Raw genomic sequence first — 24,171 nt, 5'->3', positions numbered from 1 at the left:
TTATTGTTAGTGGTGAATTACAGATATAAACACTGTCCAAACATTATTGTTTAAATGCTGACCTGGGAGTTCTTTTCATTATTGTTTGTCACTACTGCTCGGAGTGGACATAAACTATAGAAAGTAGCGGAATAAATGTGTAGAGGACATGAGTGAGAGAGGCTCCTGTGCACAGTAGGTGGCAGTGTGGCAGAAACTGCGCGCGGACTGATCTCCCTCGTTGATGCCTACGCCTCCGTGACGTCACCATACTGACCAATCAGGTATAGCTCGGTGTCTCTTTCAGGAAGTCAACGCAGAAACAACAGAGCAAGGAAAGAGCAAAGAAAATCTTCTGTGAAAGTGCAGCCACACGACATAAGTCAAAGAAAATAATGTCCTTAACCGTTTTGACGTCTGCTTACAGGTTTGTGGCGAAGGTCGATAATTCTGGCGAACCGTCACTTTACAGACACTCCGAGTTTGCTGACATTATGTAACTTAGCTTGTTATAAAATGTCATACATGCTGGAAGGTTGACTCCACTAGGATATTAGCTACTATATTTATATATGCATGTAATAATATCTTGGTAGTAAATGGTTGAAATTAAGTCTGAGGTCAGCTCCTCTTGGCTGAATGCAACAGATTTATAGATAAGTTTAATTGAGTAAACTGATTCTGAGTCTGTGAAATAAAGTGTTTTCAGATGCTATGCGTCCAGCCTGTGTAAATATTAATGCTTGTCACGACTGTTTCCTCCAGACTGAGGTCCCTTTGCAGACTGCAGCGAATCCATGGCCACATGGTGAGCAACCACCTCTCCTGTTCCTACAGCTTGAAGCTACTGTAAGGCGTCCAGTGATGCATAGTGAGGATTATAGGGACGCAATTATATGGTTGTCTTGAGCTGATACGTTTCTGACTTGGCTCCCTAGAAATTAAATTCATAACTGTTTGAAACTTGACAGTCTTGAGGAAATCAAGTTCTATTAAACTAAAAATGAAAAAATTTAAACTCCTCTGACATCCAAATATTGAAAGTAGAATCAAAAGTGGCTTGATTTGCATTGCATTTTAACTAGTTTAAGCCAGCAGTGTTAGTATTCAGTGTTCTCTCCAAGTACCTTTTATACTGACTGCCGAAACGCTCTTATTTCATTTACCTTTTTACACTTTCAGCCACTCTACAGAACTGTAGCTCCGTTTTTCATTGATTTATGTGGAGAAAACTAAATGAAATTGTTATTTTTAGGGTTTAGATCATTATTTAAGATATAAATTTTAAAAACTTTCACAGGATAAGGCCAGGGTAAAGACCTGACAGAGCCTTCACTCTATGATAAACAGACTGTCCTGCAGTTAGAACAACCAAAGTGCTAACAGAACAATGGTGAAGCAACAGGGAGAAGAATGAACACTGAATTTGCAACAAAAAAAAACAATTAACTATGTATGATTGTTAATTATATATATATATATATATATATATATATATATATATATATATATATATATATATATATATATATATATATGCATAATACAGTCAGAGAACCGCATAAAAAGTTTCAAAAAATATCAGGAAAGCTCATTTCTATTGCAGTATTCACAGGGTGGAATCTGCTCAACATTTATCCAAATCACTTGTTTTACACAAGCTTCCTGCAGTTACTGGATTCACTGTTTGGGATAATTGTACAGTTTATCAGTTGCTGTGTGTTGTTATTGTTATGCATTTGGTATAATATGAAATATTAATAAAATATGTCACTTAGTGAGGGGTCATCAGTGTACTCAATGATTAAAACACGGGGTCCCTTAAAAAAAAAGGCTGGGAACCAGTTATCTGGACTTACTTTACCCTATTTGGAATATTTGCTTTCTAGTTTGTTCTACTGACTCATTCTTTTGCATGTAAGTATCACTCTATTATAGTTTTATTTTATTGAAATGATGCTATGTCATCAGTGACACTTCTATACTCTATTACACATCTGATTATACTACTAAATTAAGTCTTTAAATGTATTGTTATTATTGTAATGAGTGTTATTTGTAAGTTTATTACAATGTATTGTAAAGACTTTTACACAGTTGTCCAATTTTCTGTATATTGGATCAGATGTCGAGTCGTGTGGAACCAGAGGTTCTTTTGGAGAGAGTGGGGTGCGCAGGTGTGATCACTATAAACAGACCCAAAGTCCTAAATGCCCTCAACCTGACCATGGTCCAACAGATCTACCCTCAGCTCAAGGTACAGTATGTGGAAAGCATGGTTAATACTAACTTCAGCTGGGTCAAATGTCAAGGCCTTCAGTGAGTCAGGTGTCATTTTTTATAGCAGTGTGTTACTGATCATAAATGGCTGCCAATGTCTCGCTTAGTTTGACATCATCAAAGTTGTGATATTATTGAGAGTTGGATAGATTTGCTTATAAACCTATTCAAGAAAAAAAAAATTCTGTTAACAGTTACATCCTTGTACTGTACACGTTATTTAATGCCAAACTGCCACAGTTATGTAACAGCTGAGGAATGTTATTACTTTAAATCCCTGAAAAAGAATCAGTAGCTTTGATGAAATTGGATACCAGAAAACACATAAAAGATTTCCAAAGACTGATACAGTCACGCTTCCCATCGAATAAAAATTGTCCCCCTTTACCCGGAAATGTGAGGACACATCTTTTATATCATTTGTTGTTTTAATATCCTAAAATTCATCCAGTGTACCACACATTCTAAAGGTGATGTCTTTAGGGTCTCACTATTAAGTTTCTGTTTTGAGTGTCCAAACTTTTACTGAAATTGTGCAGAAATCTGTTTCAGATAGTTATACATGACATAAACATTTGTTCATAATGATAGTTTCCTATAAATTTGCTACTTCTTTGTGTGATTGTAGAAATGGGAAAATGACAATGAGATTGACATTGTGATCATCAGAGGAGCAGGTGGGAAGGCCTTTTGTGCTGGTGGAGACATCAGAGGTAAGCCATAGCCTTGAAGGTTCAAACGCTGTGGTCTGTGTAGCCCCAGTCTCATGTATTAGCATGCATACAGATCACAGAGGTAAACACCAATTTCCCCTGGAGGGGGTTGTCCATGTTCAGATCCTGAATTTGAGGAAATTGGGCCTGGAAAGTCTTTGAAAAGTCCTTGAATTTGATGTTTAAGAAGGAGTGGAAACCCTGGCCTCTGTTTTCTGAAACAAATGAAGATGGCAGCCCGCCAGCTACTTGAATAGGAAATAGACTCGCAACTTGGGAAATGGGTTATACATTTCTTTTATCTTGTGATATGGATGGTTTCCTCTGTGACCTGAATGTACTACGTAAAAGATACAAAGAGGGCTAGGAGAGCTTTTATGGGCAACATTGTGACTGTCACTAAAACATGTTGCTTCATGAATGTTTCAATCTGTTTCTTCCTCTCAGCGGTCACAGAAGCAGGGAAAGTTGGAGACCCTCTTGCAGAGGATTTTTTCCGTGAGGAATATATTCTCAACAATGCTATTGGTAAGTGCCACAAGAACAATTACACCTGTATTATCAATTATATCTGTTATGTATGGGTACTTGTTCTCTTCTAGTCACACTTTATACATTTCCAAACACCCAGGTCTCTGCTTTATCAGTTTGTATTTTAAAATCAGTTTGTCTTTATTTTCACACACTTTATTTTATCTTTCAAGGATCATGCAGGAAACCATATATTGCCCTAATTGAAGGAATAACAATGGGAGGGGTGAGTACATTTATGTTTAATGTATTTAAGTTTATGTTATATGGTTGGGTTAACCATACACAATGACACTGCATTAAAGTCTTCACTTTCATCCTAGTGTTGAGGATCAAAGATTTGTTTTGTGCAGTTATGCACCAGTGTTGCTCTCTCTTGTGCCTGTAGGTGTCAGTAGAGATCTATGTACTGCTGTCACCTGCTGCTGGTGGCAAGGTGGCCTCTGATTGGATGAAATAGGAAGCGACAGAGCTTTGTTGCTGCCACTGTTTTTTCCCCTCCAGGTGTCAGATATGTTTTGAATTTGAATTGGTACCTTTGCCCCATATTATGCACGATGGGACATAATTCAGACAGAGCTGCACAAATGCTCATTTATCCAGAATGACCTTGAGTGTAAAGGTCTGTAATTTATTAATATTGTCTCATGCCTGGTCAGAGAGTATGTCTGGCTTTTAGACGAGTCTGTTCTTTATTCCATCTCATGACCTTGACAGTGATTTTACTTCTGAGGTGTCACTGGGGGCGCTTACAGCCACCAGTACTGTATCTACTGGGTCATTACTCATCACGCCTGTGTGTGTGTTAGTGTGTGTGTCGTGTGGCACAGAGGTGTATGAAGACCAACAAGCCCTCTTATACAACATTGAACCTCACTGTTCAAATAGTGGCCATCAGGGTGCGCTCTATACTATGGTACTCCTTAAATCTCTTGGGGAGTACTTTTACAGCAGTATGTAGTACAAGTCAGTATCTCGATCTGGTGGCTGTGTCTTTAATGTTTTATGGGTTGTTGTTTTGTTTTTCTGTCTTTTTGATTTCAAAATTAACATTTCTCTAAGTTTTATGCTCATGTTTGGCTGCTCCTTATTATACTTAATACTTCTGTGGTGTTATTTTGGATGGGAAGTATTTGATACTAATGTTCTTAAACCAAGTTTAAAGCTTACATTTTTCACTTTTACTTGTAATGTGCAGACTGTTTTAACAAATTTGTCCATCACCATGTATGAGTGCACATTTTAATTGCATTCTGTCTGAGCACACTGGTATGACTGGTTGAGTGTGAAGTGATTTCTCCTGTTTCTCGTGTTTTCCTGTACATGTAGCAGTGCACTGCTTCATCTCAGCGAAGGCTAAAAGCTGGAGAACAATGAGTCGGACAGGTGTTTGGGTTCAAAGTCTAAGGGGCACACTGATTTATTTGATAGCTATGGAAGGAGTTTATTATGCTGATTAGCAGGGTTTTTATCCCCAGTAGTAATCCTCACAACTGTTAATATATACTATCTTTTAATATATGGGATATGAGGTTCGGACCAGCCTTGCACAAAAAGAATTAGCTGAAATGAATCAGAGGACGATTGTTGATGTCAGGGAATGCAGAGATAAAATAAGTTTGTTGATGTTTTGTATTGAGTGTCTGTCAGGTGGAAGAAAAGGTGTTAATCTTTTTACTAGCCACTGTTACCCCTATGGGATGCTAGCACTATGTGATGCTTTCACAAACTATAATGAAAAGTTATATGAATATGTAATATACAAGGACTGTTTATAGATTATGCACACTTTTTTTAGTCGTTACCTGTAGTTTTAATAACAGCCCTTTATTTTAAAAACAATTCAGAACAAGCAGAGTAAACAACTATAACCTTAAAGCTGCAACAATTGATTTTTTTTTTTTTTTTTAGCTTTAACACTGCATTTCAAAGTGCTATCTGATAGAGGTGGTGAAATTTTAATATTTTGTGATGTAAATGTCTCGCTTTTTATTTTCTGTTGGCTTTGCTCACAGACAGCTGGCCAGATGCATTAACATGTGGAAATGTGCCCACTGCCCAGTCTCCATTCTTCATGGGTTTCTTGGCCGCTGTGCACTGCACACCACCCGGGTTGGGAGAGAGCGAACATCAGCTAACTAGTGGTCCCGCTCATTTGGTGATTACAGCTGGTAATGCCATCCTGGTGGCAAAATGTGTTGCTGCAGAAACAGTGCCCACCCCCTGTCTTCCCCCAGCTTGCTCTGGTGAGTAAGTGGCTTCAATTTGGATCGTAAAACCCTTTAAGCATTGTTTACGATGTTAGCACCACTAGCCGTGCTAACACTGCCAATGGTGGTAACATACTCAACAATGCCAAAGGGGTTTGATGGTTCAAAATTGAGCTGTTTTCTCACTGGGATGAGCTGGGGGCAGAGGGAATGTGGGCATAATGTTTCTGCAGCAATGCTGTTAGATCGGGACAGCATTACTACCGATAATGGCCGAATGAGCAGTGCTGCTAGCCAGGTAGCGCCTAGCAGACCGAGGTGATGTGCAGTGAACTGATCTACGATGGCAAAGAGCAGCAAGATTAACCTATAGGCCGATGTGTGCAACTGGAAACTGAAAGTGAATCAAAACAGTTAAGTAGACGGCCATAAAAACATTGATTAGTGCAGCTTTGAAGATATTTTGTTTCCCTACCTCCATAGCAGTCTGCAAGGGTCTGATGATCTAAAATAGCCCACTTGGTTTAATTTAGACAGGCCACCCACAAAAGAGGGGTGGGCTTTGACGGGTCAAACTTTGGACTGTGATGTTACTGGAACTGTTGTGTCGATCTCAGAATGTTCACTATTTCTTGGGCTGACATGTACCAATGTGTACATTTTCATAGAAAATGACCAGCTTGTTCTTTGGCCTGCTCTGGACTGCCAACACAGAAAAGCTGCCCTTTTTGTCAGTACTTTCAGCATAGTAAACATTTCACACTGTGGAATTCACAGGGGGATTAATCGTAGAGACTGTGAACCAAAAACAATCATCTTGTTTGCTTGTTTTTCCTGTGTTTAGACAGCCATGATAACAGCAACACTCCCACTTACCATTTTCCTCTCCAAGAGAGACAGCAGCTATAATTTATTTGTCAGAATAAAACTGAAAAAACAATGTAGGGTCACAGCGTGCAGTAATGGATGCGAGGGACAGCTGAATGCTTGGTTCTGATCTACTGAATGTTTGTGGTACAAGTCACTTCCATTCATCATCCCAGTGGAAAACCTTAAAAACCTCCTTTGCACTTCTTATCACACAATCTTTTTCTTCTTCTTTTTCCTGTGGGTTTATGGCCCTGGCAATAAAGTTATTTGAAGTACAACTCCTATCTGTCATGTCAGTACAGAGGAGACACTAATGTTGACACAAGCCATCCTCAGGCTGATTGCTGTTTAATGTGTGTAGTGGTTGAAAACAGGCTAGTTCTATATATGGAAAAGTCCATGAGGCACCGGAGTCCCTATTCCCAGATCTGCTCTGAGCTCGGGGCAGAACTCCCAAGTCGAATGAGTATTCTTGCATCAGTGATAACAAACCACCAGGGAGTAAAGGCATGTCCTTAGCAGGGTAAAGAAGACAGACACACACAAACACACTGTCTTATCTGTTAGCCTCTCTCTGACATCAGCGGAATCTCATCTCATGCACATCATTCATCGCTCTCCAAGTTTAAAATCCCCAGAATTAAGGTCTGTGAATGCTCAAGTGTTATTAATCTGTGTCTGCTGTGCTTTGCATTTGAGCAGACACTGCTGTCTTTTTAGCATGTTTGAGTCTGCCCTCAAAATTTCATACAGTGGGTTCTAGGGTTGATTGAAAACTCACAGCCATTCCTGAGGACTTCTCTTTGTGATAAAATTGTTTGCCTGATTTTATTTCTTTTCACTTTCATTTATTTTATTTATAAGGACAACACACATTAACCAACATTTGAAAATAAAATGACAAAGGTGAAGGTGAAGATGACAGTCTAGTTATGAAAATGTCATCATAATTTTATTTCTTTTGCAAGTTAGACAGTGTGCAGGAGATTGTCTGCAAATTGCGTCCTCCTCTTCCCTGTCTTGGATGTGCGAAATAGACTTTTGTTCTTATACAGCAGACACCTTGCACTTAGAGCACACTGCTTTTAAGGCGGTTTGTAGTCACTGCAGCATAGTCGCTGCCCAACTGATGGATATTTGTTGGGGGCTGTGTGACTGTAATCTCTTTCCTTCGGAGAATGGAGCTCTTGTTTGCTAATGTCCACATCATCTAATGAGAAGACTAGAGTGAGAGCCAAAAAAGACCTCAGGGCAGATTTGAATCCCTGCATTAAGGTTCTCATCTTCCAGAGCCTGTGCAGCGCTTGTTTTGAAAGTGAATACTTTGTGCAAGAGTGATGTGGAAAGTAATTTTCAAACAGACGTCACTTTCTCTTTAAGTGTTTATAACTGTTATCTGTCACTTGTGTCTCTTCACACCAACTGGAAGGCTTCTGCATTATCCACACATGCCTTCCCACTCTCACACACAGTGCCACCAATCATTTGTGATTTAGCAAAACTTGCTTCCTATGCAAAATCTAAAACATTACATTATTAGGGAGAGGTACCGAGATTATGATCAGAGAGCAGAGATGTGGAAAGTGATGCAGCTACTCTACACCATTTCAATGGATTTCACCCCACCTGTTCTATCTATATTTATATGCAATAAACCAAATATCATGATGAGGAGGTTGTGAAGCCCTCCATATTCTTAGCCAGTGTAAACTCTCCTAGCCAGGTTGTAAATTTTGCGATACATTCTGTTTGTAAGCATTAGCTATAAACATGCTCGTCGGCACACTTTTGCACATTTCCACTGTTTACAGCAGGATCTAGGGACATGTTCTTATATGGTGTCTGGTGGTACCACACCAGCACATAACAATATTCCACTACTTTTATGGTAAAACTCTTGTAATGTGGGATTGAACGGTCTCTCATTCCTCTGGGTGCATCCAGTGATCATGACAAGAAGACTGTTTACTCCTTTTCCCCGTTTCTTTAATTGCAACAAATGTTGTCTCAGGTTGTGTTATTTCTACACTTTGTGGAGATGGCTGCTGAGGTTCATTTATTAAATTACATTTTAAGTGCACTCCATTTTACATGGCTCATTCTAATAATAGATAAAGACAAGAGGGACTATGGATTGTTTGCTAAAACAGTACATTAAGCATATAGAACTTTCCCTTATTTAAACTCATTTGATTTATATGAAATATGTCTATTTTATAGCAAAAGGATGTTTTTGTTTGGATTTTTTTTTATTCCAGAATGTCCAGTGTCACTGGAAAACATCTTAAAATCACAGCAATGAAGATGTAATTTTGAATTGGACTTTTTCAGAGCAGACATTTTGACCTTTTATAGGCAGACAAGCACAGATGTTACTAATAACATTAACAAAGGCTCTGTTCTGTTAAAGTGTCTCAGTAAGTTGTGACAGTGAATCAGAATTTATAATACCAAGACCCTGAAACTGAAGCATAAATGGAATTCAGTGTTCATTAATTTCATTTTTAGCTTCTGTAACTCGGTGCAATCTCTCACTGAACATTGTCGGCATTTCTTTTTTTTTGTCTTTTTTTTTTTTTATGATATTTTTTGGGGCATTTTAGCCTTTAATTGATAGGACAGACAAGCGTGAAAGGGGGAGAGAGACAGAGGGAATGGCATGCAGCAAAGGACCACAGGCTGGAGTCGAACCTGGGCCGCTGCGGCAACAGCCTTGTACATGGGGCGTCTGCTCTACCACTAAGCCACCGACACCCCGATTGTCGGCATTTCTAAAACATGAAATGTTTTCTGAGGTGTTTACCATCCATACTTTTAGATAAATGAGCATTTACTTAAGCACTTGATTTAGAATTCACATTAAGAAAGACAAACAATGATTGAAGTCCTGATAGGATATTATTGCAATATTGCGATATGCTGAGTATTGCAATACAATATGTTCGGATTTATTACCTTTTTGTCAACATAATTTTTCCCTCAGAGATTAAGTTTTCAGTCTGTCCATCTGACAATAATTTTTATTGCAGCAAAATGTGATGCAAAGCAGGCAGACTGAACAACACTGTCATGAACCTGTCAGAAATGCTGCATACATCTGAAAAATTAAATTGTTGGCAGATTTAGCACCCTCTGCGAGCCTCGCAGATATGAAAAATATTGAATTATATTGCCATTCTAATTTATTGCAGCCCAAAATAACATACATGTTGCTGGTTATGTTGCAGATTTACATTTTATTCACAAAATATAACAATATAAATATGATGCATTACTGTTATTATATCATCCAACATTATATTACAGTTGAAAGTTCCACCCTAAACAGACATTAGGTAAATTTGCTTCAGAAAAAAAAAGTTTTGAGTACTTCTTCTACCACTACCAATATCATAGTTTCCAGTTCGAGAAAGGAAGAGAGTAAAGCAAGATGACATTTGCATCAGGCCCCCAAATCACTGAAAACACACACAGGTGGTGGCTACTCACAATCAGAAAGATCAGTGAAATACACTTAGCAGAGGTATTCATTTAAAAAATAGGGGTATTAGTGGTTTGTGTTGACATGACCACCGTGGTTGTGAGATAGAACATTAATTTAATTAGTGGAGGTATTTTGCCAGAGGTAATGATATTTGTGTTAAGTTAGTGTGGATCTGTCACGCGGGAGATCGAGGTTCGATTCCCCGACAGAGAGTGCCACTGCTGTTGGGGCGTCGGTGGCTTAGTGGATAGAGCAGGCGCACCATGTACAAGGCTGGTGCCGCTGCGGCCCGGGGTTGAGTCCAGTCCGTGGCCCTTTGCTGCATGTCATTCCCTCTCTCTCTCTCTCCCCCTTTCACACTCACCTGTCCTGTCAATTAAAGACTAAAATGCCCGAAAAATATCTAAGGAAAAAAGAAAAAAAGACACTGTGTGAAAGACACTTAGCAAAGACATGCTTCAGTTAAGGCTCATTTATGCTCAATGTTATATATGTATACGGACACGCATGGAGCATTCTGTGGGTACTCTCCATTTTGTCCATGTTTGTCCATGTTTCCTGAAAGCTTATGGGTATGGATGAAATGGAGCAGTACCATCAGAGACAGGGGGCCAGTGTAACGCAGTTCAAGCAGGATACGACTGTAGGAGACGAGTCGGCAGTAACGTTAACAAGAGAGCATTAAGTCCGCAGAGCCCTGAAGCCCCTTACAAGCTGCTGCACAGATGCACAGTGCTGTTTGCATGTTCATTCAATTTAATACTGAACGTGTCATTTGTCCAAATTGCACCAAACTTTGACACTGCAAGTCCTTGGGTCCCGAATAGTGTAACTGCCAAGTGTGGAGACCATCGGATGGTAGAGATATGTGACGGACACACAGATCGACAGACAGATAGACAGAGATTCTTTGATTCATAGTTAGATCGGTGCCTTTTGTGAGGAGTTCATTATTCAGTTTGTTCAACAAAAGAATGTTGGAAATAGTTTTATTTAAATTTTTTTTTAATTTAACAAACAGTTGTATTTTAGCAGTATACTGAAAGCGACAGAAAGGCTTAACTCATTACACTGTAATATCTGTTTGTTTATCACAAGTAATATTATAACGATATTCAGTGTTACTGCATATTCCTTGTTTCTCTCCTGTCATGCAGCTCTATAGTACAGTTACAATGGAAATGTAACAGTGCAGCAGTGTGAACTTTCGCCATTCTAACTTTCATTTCCATGATATTCACACTCTCCTCAAGTGTATTTTTTTAAATTAATTTCATTATAGTCAATTTGTTACATATACAGACACCAGAGTTACAGTTTACTTCCAGTGTGACAATAAACTAATGAAAAACAAAATTCTATATCTGCTAGGTTGTAGGATTAAAAATCGTATACGTTTCTATTTCCACTCTACAAAGCCAACTTGATTTGTGAGATGAACCCAGTGCTTGTCTTTGCTGTGAGCTTCAAGTGTGTTGCCAAAGCACAGACATCATATAATTCATGTTCTAAGCTAACAGAAGTCACAGTCTGTCTCTTTTGTGTGCGTCTGTTGTTTTTTGTATTGGGATCTGTTCCCTTGAGAAGAGCAACTACTCCAGGCAGAGGTCTGTTTAGTCTCCAGTGATCAGATAATTTTAATCCTCTGTGGTCATTTGTCACACAGGCTTTAGGCGAACCCTGCAGCACTGCCCACTCTCTTCTTCTCTCATTTTTGCTGTTAGCTAAGAGCAGGGTGAAGACACGTTGTCGACTGTAATCACACTTACACAAATGGTTGGTTGGCAGTGATTCAGCCCTCAGCAGGTGGCATCCTTTACATATCTGTGCACACTTTTTACTGATCTTTTATGTGCCCAAATGTAGCTTCAGGTCATTTAAGTTCTTGCGTGCTATTTTCATCTGTTCCTCTGATGAATCCTAGTACTGCTGCTGATACAGTAACATTTCATGTTGACCCATTCGGGGTAATATGGATATTTTTTACTGCCCCGTAGCACACAATTAATGTAATACTCTTCATCTGTTTTGAGGTTAACAGGGTTGTTGATCATTACCAGTGAATCAGTGATAAAACCACCAGGTGCTGTGGTTTCTAGCTTTCAGTGCTTCCAGTCCATAAGATTTCCTGTTCATGGTGGAGAGTGGTAATTTTTACCCACAGCCTACAGTGGCACGCAAAAGTTTGAGCACCCCTGGTCAAAATTCTGTTTTCTTTGAATACTTAAGCACATAGAAGATGATGTAATTTCCAAAAGGCAAAAAGTTACAGATGACACATTTCTTAAATACTTTAAGCAAAATTCATTTTTTATATAATTCTTTTACAGTTTCAAAATAACAAAAAAGGCCTGAAGCCAAAGTCTGGGCACCTTGCATCGTCAGTACTTAGTAGCGCCCCCTTTGTCAAGTATCACAGCTTCTAAACACTTTTTGTAGCTAGCTATGAGTCTTTCAATTCTTGTTTGAGGATTTTTTTCACCCATTCTACCTGCAAAAGGCTTCTAGCTCTGTGAGATTCTTGGGCTGTCTTGCATGCACTGTGACTGCCCTTCATTGCTTCATTTTGAACAACACTACAGTTAAAAGCTAGATTAAACTTAGTGAAGTGGGGTTGTTCCCATGCTTCCCTTTTGGAGAAACAGGCCGGAGTACCCCCATGGAAGCTAAGCAATGTACTGCTATGGACAAGGGCAGCAGCAAAACATTTTTTAGCCACCTAAAAAAATCAATATCACTTTAAGTGTGTGCTACATTTAGAATATTTTCACTGCTGTTACCATACCTTGTCTCAGGCTGTATTGTATGTATTTTGGGCTGCACAAAATTGAACGAACTGGGAATAGAGAAATGTTTCTTGGCATTTGTGATTTTCAGCTGTACAAGTAGATTTACGAGACATTGCAATGATCCCTTGACACAGATATGTGAATAAGTTTAAAGAAATGAATCACCAGTTTAATTTCAGCCTCCAGTTCATGTGAATGTGATCCATCAGGGGATTTACCTGATGACCTTCCACAGTCATTAATCGCCACCAGTCAGTCACTGACATATTTGATTTTTCTCTGACCTGACCACTAAATGACCCCACTTCTCTGTATACACTCAGTGGTCCAATCATAACATATTCCTCTGTCTGTGAATGATTACTTCATTAATACCAAATATTCTAGAATAGAAGGTCAGAAGTAATGTGATTTCTTTCTGTTGGATCACATCCTATCCAGACACAGAACAGAATTTATAATGTTTTCTTTTTTTCATCTTAAACTAAGTACAGTATCCATCTTGTTAGTTTGATGACAATCACTTTATCAGTGAATTGAATACTATTATTGATTCATCCTGAATTTTACCATGGCCTCATTAGCAGTGTGTTAGAGGATGAAAATGAGAATTCTACTTGTCTCCTGCTGGTTGGATAAAAGACAACTGGATGAATCAGTTTGTGAAGTATTAGTTTTGTGTGATTGTCATTAGGAAATATTGCTCATTATTTATGTCTTTCAAGTTCATGTCAGGGCTGTGCAAAATATATATAGACATTATATCAGTACCATGATATGAAAGGAAATTTCACCCAGGGATGGTCATTTTAAGCAATTTACATATTTGAGTACTCACATTAAATTATTATAGAGTACTCGTGTACTCACACACACAAAAAATCAAATAATAAATAGGAATTTAAATTGGATAACAACAGAAAACAAGCGTAGTTTAAATTTCTTATATTGAACAACTGGGCTAGCTTCAATTAGACTGTTAAACCATAAATTTAAATGTAAAGAGGAACTTCACTCATTTTCAAAATTCGTACATTTTATTCCTATGGTTTAAGACAATCCAAAAATGTTAGTAAACATGAACAAATTTTTCCCAAATCTAAACAATAGAGTGCTAAAACTCAAATTTGTGTTGTCATGGGGTATAAAGTCTGGAGCTACTGTTCAAATTTACAAAGCCAACAGTGATTAAAGCACAACAACACTCAGTGGCAGCATCCAGTTTCTGCCAGCCATCTTCTCCCAAAAAATTAGCTTTTCTGTCGTTGTGACTGGAGACGGTAGCCAAGCTAAAGAAGCAGCTATGATGTCCCCCGCGCCTTTCTGAAAAGTTATGAGATTTTCAACTGGAAGCACTCAGAGTGACTGCACAAAAAAGGCGGAGTGCTCTGACAAATGATTCTGGGCGCTACAGTGTTTCCCTAGGCAGCAGCATGCAGCCACATACATTCTCTCCTTGTTGGGAACAGTTAAAAAAAAAGACACCGGTGCTGAGGAAAAAATTGTTATGTGGACAGGCCCTTACTTCTCTAGTTTTTGGCTGTTAAAGAGAGTATTGATTAGTATTGATTGAACATGCCTTGGCCATTGAGATAACATAATGGAACTCTTAATTTAGCTGGTGTTCCCCTTTAACATGAGAAAAATCAGCAAATGTTCTGTTGCTGCAGTTATATTGGTGAAATACAGCACTTATGGACTGGGTCCAAGCTACCATCCTCCTGGTCAAATCATTGTCTGATTGGTTAGCACAAGCTAACACAGCAGCAAAGGCTAACATCTGACACAGAGCCATTTTATAGCCCCGACAAACCCACGACACCAAAATGGCTCAATTTGTAATTAAACCCTTTAATAAGCGACAAGTAACATTAGCCGTGTGATGCTTACAGTTTGCCCTGACACTGTGTGTGTGTGTGTGTGTGTGTGTGTGTGTGTGTGTGTGTGTGTGCTAGCAGACTCTCACCAACTGTCCCCCCACAGAGCTCACACTCCCGCAGCAGGAGTCATGATAAACAGAAAGAGGGCGACAGTCGGGCAAGGAGGTGCTAAGTAAAGCAATACACTGCACACAGCTCTACCATTTTAAATAGTAAAATAATATGACAGAAATTAAGTGTTCACATGTGGGTGGTTGGGCGGCAATTACTCTACACATTGAAAGAATACAGACGTCCAAATCAAGTACTGAAGTAGTTAGTCATGCCCATCATAATAACTGTTGTCTTTTCCTGGTTTTAACAGCTGTATTTATACAGTAAAGTGAACTTACTTTCTGAAATTACCAGACTGTTCTAGCTGTCCAGTTACTTGCCGTTAACCATGTAGTCATTATGTTCACATTACTGATGATTATTTATCAAAAATCTCACTTTGTAAATATTTTGCAATATCAAGTATCGAGATATTTGGTCAAAAATATCATGATATTTGATTTTCTACCTATCAGCCCTTATTTATTTATGTTCACTGTGGTCTGAAGTCTGGCTGATCTGTGCTGCCTACAAGTGTCAGACACTGCTATCAGTCACATGTTTTCACTCCTAAAAAGATTATTAAAATTTCAGTTGTTCTCTAAATGATGTATTTCATCATAACTGAAGTACGTAGCCATTCACCTGTCAGGCAGTACAGTCCACCGGTCTGTGACTTATGCCTAGAAGTAGGGGGTGTATGCAAGGGGATACTGTTTCCATGGTAACCTTATAATTTGTCACACACAAATACACACATGACTGTTGAAAAAGGTTATATAGAGTGGTAGCTGTGTTGGAAACGTCCTCTGACCAGCACTGCTCATTAGCCTTCACTTCTCACCCTGCTGGGAGCCACACACATAAATCACACACACACTTATGCAGGGTCGACCTGGTTTACTTTTTATTTTTTCACTCAGCATTTTTCCATCCCAAGCTTCAGCTCACTGCCCCTCAGTTACTGTTTCCCCCTTTTGTGTATCCCTCTGCCTCCATTTCCTCCTCTTTTCATCATATCATTGATTTTTTTTTTTGTTTGTTAACCTTGTTTTCTTGTCCACCCGCAGGGCGTAGGTCTGTCAGTTCATGGACGGTTCCGGGTGGCCACTGAGAAGACGCTGTTTGCCATGCCAGAGACTGCCATTGGTAAGACTGTCCAGCTGCACCAGCTCTCGTATTCCTCAAGGGAAGGTTGGCCCACATCAGTGTGCGCGGGTATCCAGACCATTAATTATGTAGGAGCAGTGATTTCAGTTGCAGACCCAGCTGGATCCAATTCATACTCACTCATAGACATGAGGTCTGTCTGTGTGGGAGGCTGGGACGTAATACACAGAGGGATAGATGAGTGGTATTTAGCACAGCATATGATAGATGACCTCATCCTGATAACAATGGGTTTGAAGCAGTCATTTCTGAGGGCAGGATGTCTCATTTCTCTAAATTTGTGTTTACTCAGTTCTTCTTTCTTTACATCTTGTATTGGAAAAAGTATAAGATGCAGGTGATAAGAAAAATGAGTGGACAGAAAGTGGATCAACTGTTGGAGAGATCAAACAAACTGACAACACAACAACTTTCAGTTGTACATGCTAATAAATAGTGAAACTAAACTGTAAAATGACAATGAGAAAAGTTAATATTTAACATTTAACACCATGTCATGTTAAGTGTGTTAGCATGCTAACATTTCCCAATTAGCAGGCTGAGGCTGATGGTAATGTCATTAGCTTTGTATGTATTTATTCATAAACAAATTGAAGTTTTGATCTGATGACGGCACTAGATAGAGACTTAAGAGACCAACAAAGTTGAAACACGAATATCTAAACCAAATTTCATAGTAGTCCATCTGATAGTTGTCAAGAAATAACGAAAAATTCAATTCCTGATGGCACGAGAGAAAAATTTGGGGTCTCACCAAGTCATTTTGATCAAAGTCAAAGTAGGATTCATCCTCTGGGGACCACAAATGTCTATACAAGATTTAATGACAACCCGATATGTGTTGCAATATTACAGTTTAGACCAAAAGTGTTTGATCGACTAAGTGACATCATTATATGCCTGGAGCCATGCCACATGCTAAAAATTCCAGGCACACATGTGCACCCAATAGTCTTTGCTACTTTGGTCAGTATGTGTCTTCTAATTCGTAGAGTTGGACAATACAAAATTCAGTTTTACTATTTATTGATTTTTAGTTTTATCATGTCATCTTGATACAAACATATTGGGTCATTGATTTATACAATTCTGCTGTCCAAATTAATAATACCAAGCAAGTTGTTGCTTTAAATTAATAAAATAGAGGTGTATGCAGCAAAGGGCCATGGGTTAAAATCGAACCTCGGGGTGCTGCTATGACTCAGCCTACGTAGAGCTTACACTTTTCCAGGTGAGCTACCATGGGCATTAATAAGCATATGGCACAGCCTTTCTGATCTATTGTATATTCTGTCTGAAGGTGACAATGGCAATGTGCATGCACATAAAGCCATAACTATAGGACACACAAACCTGTCATGGTGAGAAAAGGTCTTCATGTTTTAGGAAGAAGAAAGAAGAAAAAAAATATCCAGTCGGGAGAGATGGGAACCTGTTTTTAATTGACAAAAACAGGTTTAGGAAGGCTTAGGAAAAGACCAGTGTTTCGCATAGGTGTTGAATTTTAGTTGAATTATTAAAATGTTTTGTTACTGAAGTTAAACTGTCTGATTGAACAGTTTATAGCAAAAACACATGAAAGAAAAAAAAGCATTATAACAATACAGTTCTTAAAAGTTGCAAACTGAATTTACATAATCTGATACCACCAAAAACATGCAATGATACATTATACTTTATCACTTACTAAATGGCTTACTGTGTGTAGAAATCATCAAGAACGTATTTTAGTGTTTTACTGCCAGAGTACTAAGCTTTGCTTTGCTCTTTAGCTAATTGACCCCTGTAGACAGATGGCCGTCTCCCGAGGCGCTGAGGAGATTACTAACAAATCTCTAACAACTAATGAATTCCAGCTGACGCTATGGCATAAACTAGCATGTTGTCACTTAAATCCAGATGGTTTATTACAGTTCTATAATGACATGAATGTAATTGTATATGAATTATTTGCAGGAAACTGTTACACCAAAGCATTATTCACACTGGTTTTGTGTTCCGAAAGAATCTGTGAATTGACCAGACAGCTAATGTTCTCAGTCTCTTTTCAGTCACTGTATTTACTTAATGAAGGTTGTTAATGGATATTGAGGCAGTTCTCAAGCGTCTTAAATGATCAGCTTTCTGCCCATTTATTATATTTGTGTTGGAGTCATGTGGTAGCAGGAAATGCCTGGCTTATTTTGTGCAGCAGTAGCTCTGTTGTATCTGTTCCTTTTCTGTAAAACTGACTGTGTGCACTCACTCCCTCACACTCACAAACTTCCAAGGACACTCACGTCATCATCTATTAGACACACAAGCACTCTTTCAGACACACACACACACACACACACACACACACACACACAAATCAAGCCTATTTCTGAGCTTTGTAGGCTCGGACTCCATAATAAATCTTCAGCTGATGCTTAACTCCGTGGTGGTGTGCAGTGGATTCTGACTCAGATGTCTGGAGCAGCGTAAGGATGGAGATTATGTTGTCAGGGGAGAGGGAATGAGTGTAGCAGAAAAAAATGGCTGAGGTTCTTGTTGACGCTGTCTGACTGTTGCGTGTGAGGGATTTTCTCAAAGGCGAGGCCACAATGAAGAGTAGGAGGAAATGGGGCAGCAATTCAATTGCACAGGCGGAAGATTGGCTGTAAGAGGGCATTGATACGCTGCACACTATGTGTGTCTATTTGGGTGTGTCTTATATCTTGCTTCCCTCCAATCCATGCATGTTCACTCTTGTTTTGTCCAGTACTTGCTGGCAAAGTAGCGTATAAAATACATTTGAGTTTAGTCTCATTAATAATGTTTATAAATAAAGCATGAATCTCACAGTGTCTTTTACACTCTCCAGTCACTTTAGCCAGAAGGCAGGAAATCTTTGCTAATCCTCTTCGGAGCTGCTGTGTCACTATTGTTTTTACTAAAGGCACTTTGCTTCCAGGCCTCTGCACCACCATTATCAGCACGTCCCCTCTGCAATCAGAAACTTGGACCTCACACTGTATTGTTTTCATTAGGGAAAAGCATTTTCACAGAGATCGCAGCTGCTTTGAGTCCTTACATGCTTATATTAGCCCTGATCCTGGGGTGGAGCCTCTCCCTTCTGTGCTGTGGAATCAGGTCTTTTCCACTGAAGTATAGCGATATTATACAAGTTTCAAGTGCTGGAAAAGTCCTGAAATATCTGAAATTAAGTTAGACATATTACTAAAGTTTATATGTAGTTTATTAGACTGATTAGACCTCCTCTCAGGACTGTATAGGCATGTATAGATTATGCTTGATTGACATCGCTTTTACTCTCCTGTGAGCTTTGTTGCACTTGCTTGGATGGGACAAATTATATAAGAATTAAATAAAAATTATCATTCTTATTGGTACATGGAGTCTGGTGACCTCACATAATTATCAGCATCCCTGAACAGTGGTCTAATAAGTGAAGTAAACTAACACTTAAATTGTGTTTAAAGACATACTATGCAGGGATTGTCAGTTACACAACCTTCAGACTTAGGCACCTTCTCCCTCCACTGCTTGTATGTACACTGCAAGCTACTGTACAATTGTAAAAACATTACATTTGTTGTAATGGAAAAGCCGATACTTTTGCAAGCTAACTAAGCTCACGGCCAGCACCAACCTGTCCAACAGGCCAACTCCACATCACACATCACTCTCCATCCTTTCCTTCACTGCTTCACAGTGAAAATCAAAGTGAAAGCCAACCCAAGATTCACTCTCGTTTTGGAACAGGCTTTGTCTGCTCGGCGTTTCGCATCACTGCATTTGCGTTTTTTTCAGCTCTGTGTCCATGGTCCTTGTGGCTTTCTCTTGGATGCATGCTGCTTATGGTCCAGTCTACCTTTTTTTACAGTCCTGGCCTCACCTTGCATTGTTATTAGCTGGAGGCTACATGTCCATAAACCTACCAACCACAGCAAAATAAGAAATAAATAAGAAATAAGAAAATCCAGACAGAGGGCAGAGTCTCTGCAGATAAATACACCACAACACACTTCTAGTGGGCCATAAATGTTAACTGAGTGTAATTACTTTGTATGAGTCAGTACATCGTTTTTTAGGAAAATCCTGCACAGTATACCTACGCCTTTTGCCTTTAGTTCATCGACATGCCTCCAGAAGCTTCCAGTGATCTTTATGTTGTTTCTCCTTGATTCATTTCTGAGGCCATTTCCCCCCTCACCAATTCAGCACTCAGGTAGTTATTTTGGGTGATTAGCCCTTTTTTCAGTTTAAAGCTGGGTGGAGCTATGCTGGAAATGATGTGACTCCTAACCAATGCAACAACACAGGAGAGATGTGAATTAATCAAGGTCTGTACAAACTCACATATTCTAATAAACCAAAACAAGTGAAAACACCTGTGTGGGTACAACATAGTTGTGTATATACTTGACATTTATGATAATTAAGCTTGCAGGCACCTAGCTGCAGAGTTACTTTGATACTCGACACTGCAACTCATTTTATAGAGAAAGATGTTGACTCATTTCCTACTGAGAACATCCAAACTTAGAATGTTTTAAATGTATTTATATAGCACTTTTCAGAAGCAGATCTCACAAAGTGCTTCTGTATTGAAAAAAACAACAGATACACAGACATAAGAAGAGTAAATAGTGTACTGTAACAGGGTTGTTGTTGATGTATGTTATAATTTAGTTTTGCTGCTCAGTGTGGATGTAATTGTTAATTAGTACCACGGTGGATAAAACACTATATCATGGGCCTGATTACAGAGGATGTATTCTGTACAAAATTGAAGCATGCAGGTGTGACCTAATTACTCTGAGTAGCAAGTCATCACAACAACATGTTCCACATTTGCATAACAAATGTTGCAGAAGTGTGAAAAAAATCTTAGTATGAAAGCTGTTTTCACTGTGTGGTTTCCTCAGACTAGAGCATTATCAAGAGTGCAGAGAGTTTAAAGGGACCGTTACATTAAATGGGAGAGAAGTCAGACAGCTCTACGTCTGATATCTCCAACACTCTGCAACTCACACCAAAACAATCTAGACTGATAAAAAGCACAACAGGAAAGAGGAAAAATATATATTTTTGATTTTATTGCCTTTATTTAACCAGGTGAACTGTCCTTTTAAATACATGTACTGTTTTAGTTTGGGGGTGGGAAGCCAGATTGGTTCTCAACTCGCTGCATTAGCTACTTCTACTGGTTGGATGGGGTTCAAGCACAGTTGGGGGTAGAACTTTGGTGTAGTATGTATGTTATACCTTTCCAGCAAAGCTAATTGATGAGAGGTGAAAAGCGGCTGTAGACACCATGTGTCACAGAGATAGCACATGGCTGTCTACACCCTCCCCACGCCAAGGTTAACGTTAGCAGCATACATATTGTCATACAAGAGCACCTAAAGGTAACAGAGTCATGGATAATGTTAATTACTGTTCATTAGTTATACATGTGCCCTGCTATTACGCCAAGTCAGATTGTCTACTGTAGAAAGGGCCAGTAGTTGGAACAGTTTGTTCAAACAAACTGACAGCTCTTAAAAGACTACAGTATGAATAGTCTTCCAACAGCCCATTGAAATCATAGCTATAACACTGATCTCAAAAATGAAAATCAAGTGGAACCTGGGCTGTTCAAATGCACAAATCCCTGCTGAGACTGAGTATCTTTCACATGTCAATTTAACATTATCAACATGTTTTTTTTTCACATCTCACAAATCATCTCATGATGACCAAATGGATGAATGGAAAAGCTCTGATCCATTGTCCCTCCCTGGATTTCATCATGTGATTAGGGCATCCCTCACCCTTTAGGAGACCCTGGCTATGATTTATTAATGCCCCCCCCTTCCACTGCCCCCCACCACTCCCAGCAACACTTCATAATTCAGCAGCCAACCTTCAGAGATCCTCCAAGGGTCCTGTTTTAGGCTGATAGCTACAATAAAAGTCATCACTCATTTTAAAAGTATTATAGTTACTCTCTCATGATAACTCTGTGTTTTTAGAGTTTAGAATAGTTACGTAATACCTTCATAACTACACACACTAATATTACTCTCATCCCTCTCTCTCTCAGCCACAAACAAACACACTTGTATCCTCCTTACATACACGCGTTCAGGTTAACCCCTTCTGCAGTGAGATTAACAGATTGAACCAAGCCCTGTGAGCATTCTGAACAACAGCCATAATCTGCCGCATTTATGATATTACATTTTCAGCCATGAATCAGGTCAACTCATCTAATCCCACTCTCCCATTCACCACCCACCCCACCCCAACCCAATCCCACCCTCCTCGCCTCATGCCAGGATACAGAAGCAGTCAGAAAACCAACTGTGACCAGTGGAATCTCATCTCCTGTCAAAAACATTGACATAATCAATGAAATGAAAAAAATCAAATTGAAACATTATTGTGAATACAGAATAAATTATGTACGGATTAAAGCTGTGTGTTTTCCATAATCATAATTGCTTGTAAGCCGCATGTTTAGGTTTCTGCAGCTTGCCAGCAATCATTTGTTTTGTTAATGGGTGTACTGAATCATACTGGATGTAAATCACCTCTGGGTGAGGTGGAAAGATATTTCTGGATGGAGGATGATGTGGAGGACAAAGCTTTTTTACACTCAGCAAAACAGTGCTACAGTATGCTGCTTTAAATAGTTACTGAGCTGCAGCAATTAGTTGATTGATCCTTTAGTCAATAGAAAAGGAAATTAACATAAACTATTTTGATAATCAAAGTATTTTTCAAGCAAAAATGAAACATTTGATGGTCTTCAAATATGAGCAATTTCTGTTTTCATAGTAAATTGAATGTGTTTTTGGGTTGAGACTGTTTTTCTGACAAAACCTTCATAACATTTAATGACATCACCCTGAGCTATATGGTATGTTTACCTCCACCAAGCAGGTCATGTTGTGGGTGTGGTTTGTTTGATTGTCAGGATGGTCCAAGACAGAACCCAATACATTTGTGCAAAAATCTTAGAATCCAGTAAATGGTACTAAATTTCAGTAGTGACAAAAAAGCCAATTGTACGGTGCAAAAGTCTGGGCACCCCTGGTCAAATTAGTATTATTTTTGTTTTGTACAATTTTAGAGGGGAAAAAAAAAAAAAAAAAAGTTTAGGCACCCCAAGACATTTCAGCTCTCAGACAACTTTTCCCAGGGTCTCAGACCATAATTCGCTCACTAGGACTATGGCTTGTTCACTGTCATTGTTAGGAAAGGCTAGGTGATGCAAATTTCAAAGCTTTATAAATATTCTGACTCCTGAAACCTTGTCCCAACAATCAGCAGCCATGGGCTCCTCTAAACAGCTGCCTAGCACTCTGAAAACTGAAATAACTGATGCCTAGCAAATGAAATTGAGAAATGGTAGTTAACAGGAACTGCAGAGATCAAGTTGAGATCTGGAAGACCAAGAAAACTTTCTGAGAGAACTGTTCATAGGATTGTTAGAAAGGCAATTCAGAACTCCTGTTTGACTGGAAAAGACCTGCAGGAAGATTTATGAGACTCTGTTCTACTGTGCAACACCTGTACAAATATGACCTTCATGAAAGAGACATCAGAACAAAACCTTTCCTGTCCTCACCACAAAATTCACCATCAGAAGTTTGCAAAGGAACATCTGAACAAGCCTGGTGCTTTTTGTGGTTCTTTATTTTGACAGGGCTTTTCCCTGATGTGGGAGGTGGCTATTTTCTGCCGAGGCTCCGGGGGAAGCTGGGACTGTTTCTGGCCTTGACGGGCTTCCGTCTCAAGGGCCGTGACGTGCAGAGAGCTGGAGTTGCCACTCACTTTGTAGAGTCTAAGAAGGTACAGTAACTCAAGGCCCTCACAAAAAGTACTTGGCTGTATGTATTTTTTTTATTTCGACATTCTGAGCTAAGAGGGAACAGTGCTGTTACATGAAACATATTTTAAACAAGACTGCAGACAAACACTTGACGAGCCAAACAACCAGGATTTTCCAATATACTGCTTTCAGTTCATTATCTAATCCACTTATCGGCCCATGCACCGTGTGCGTGTTCGTGTTGCTGCAGGGAGGAGTGCAGGACAAGAGCACGGTGGGGGGGTGAGGTTAAAGCTCCACTGGAAAGCCAGATGCTGAGTCATTGCGTGTCTCACTCTTGTTTAAAGGTGTCAACATACACTGGC

The 24,171-nt window shown here is 39.2% G+C and overlaps 1 protein-coding gene across 1 annotated transcript in view; it reads left to right on the top strand.

Moving 5' to 3' along the window:
- Nucleotides 1-270: 270 nt before the first annotated feature.
- The window catches only part of hibch (3-hydroxyisobutyryl-CoA hydrolase), a 30,808-nt gene continuing 6,907 nt past the window's right edge, over nt 271-24,171 (top strand). The window contains exons 1-8 of the mRNA XM_033617528.2: nt 271-406; nt 745-787; nt 2,105-2,236; nt 2,888-2,972; nt 3,420-3,500; nt 3,677-3,729; nt 15,900-15,978; nt 23,681-23,826. Of these exons, the coding sequence (XP_033473419.1) occupies nt 375-406; nt 745-787; nt 2,105-2,236; nt 2,888-2,972; nt 3,420-3,500; nt 3,677-3,729; nt 15,900-15,978; nt 23,681-23,826 (651 nt within the window). The 5' untranslated portion in view covers nt 271-374. The remainder of the gene's footprint in view (nt 407-744; nt 788-2,104; nt 2,237-2,887; nt 2,973-3,419; nt 3,501-3,676; nt 3,730-15,899; nt 15,979-23,680; nt 23,827-24,171) is intronic.

The sequence above is a fragment of the Epinephelus lanceolatus genome, chromosome 14, assembly GCF_041903045.1.
Source record: "Epinephelus lanceolatus isolate andai-2023 chromosome 14, ASM4190304v1, whole genome shotgun sequence".
Taxonomy (NCBI): domain Eukaryota; kingdom Metazoa; phylum Chordata; class Actinopteri; order Perciformes; family Serranidae; genus Epinephelus; species Epinephelus lanceolatus.
Note: the sequence above shows the minus strand (reverse complement) of the source record. Positions and strands in the feature narration are given on the sequence as shown.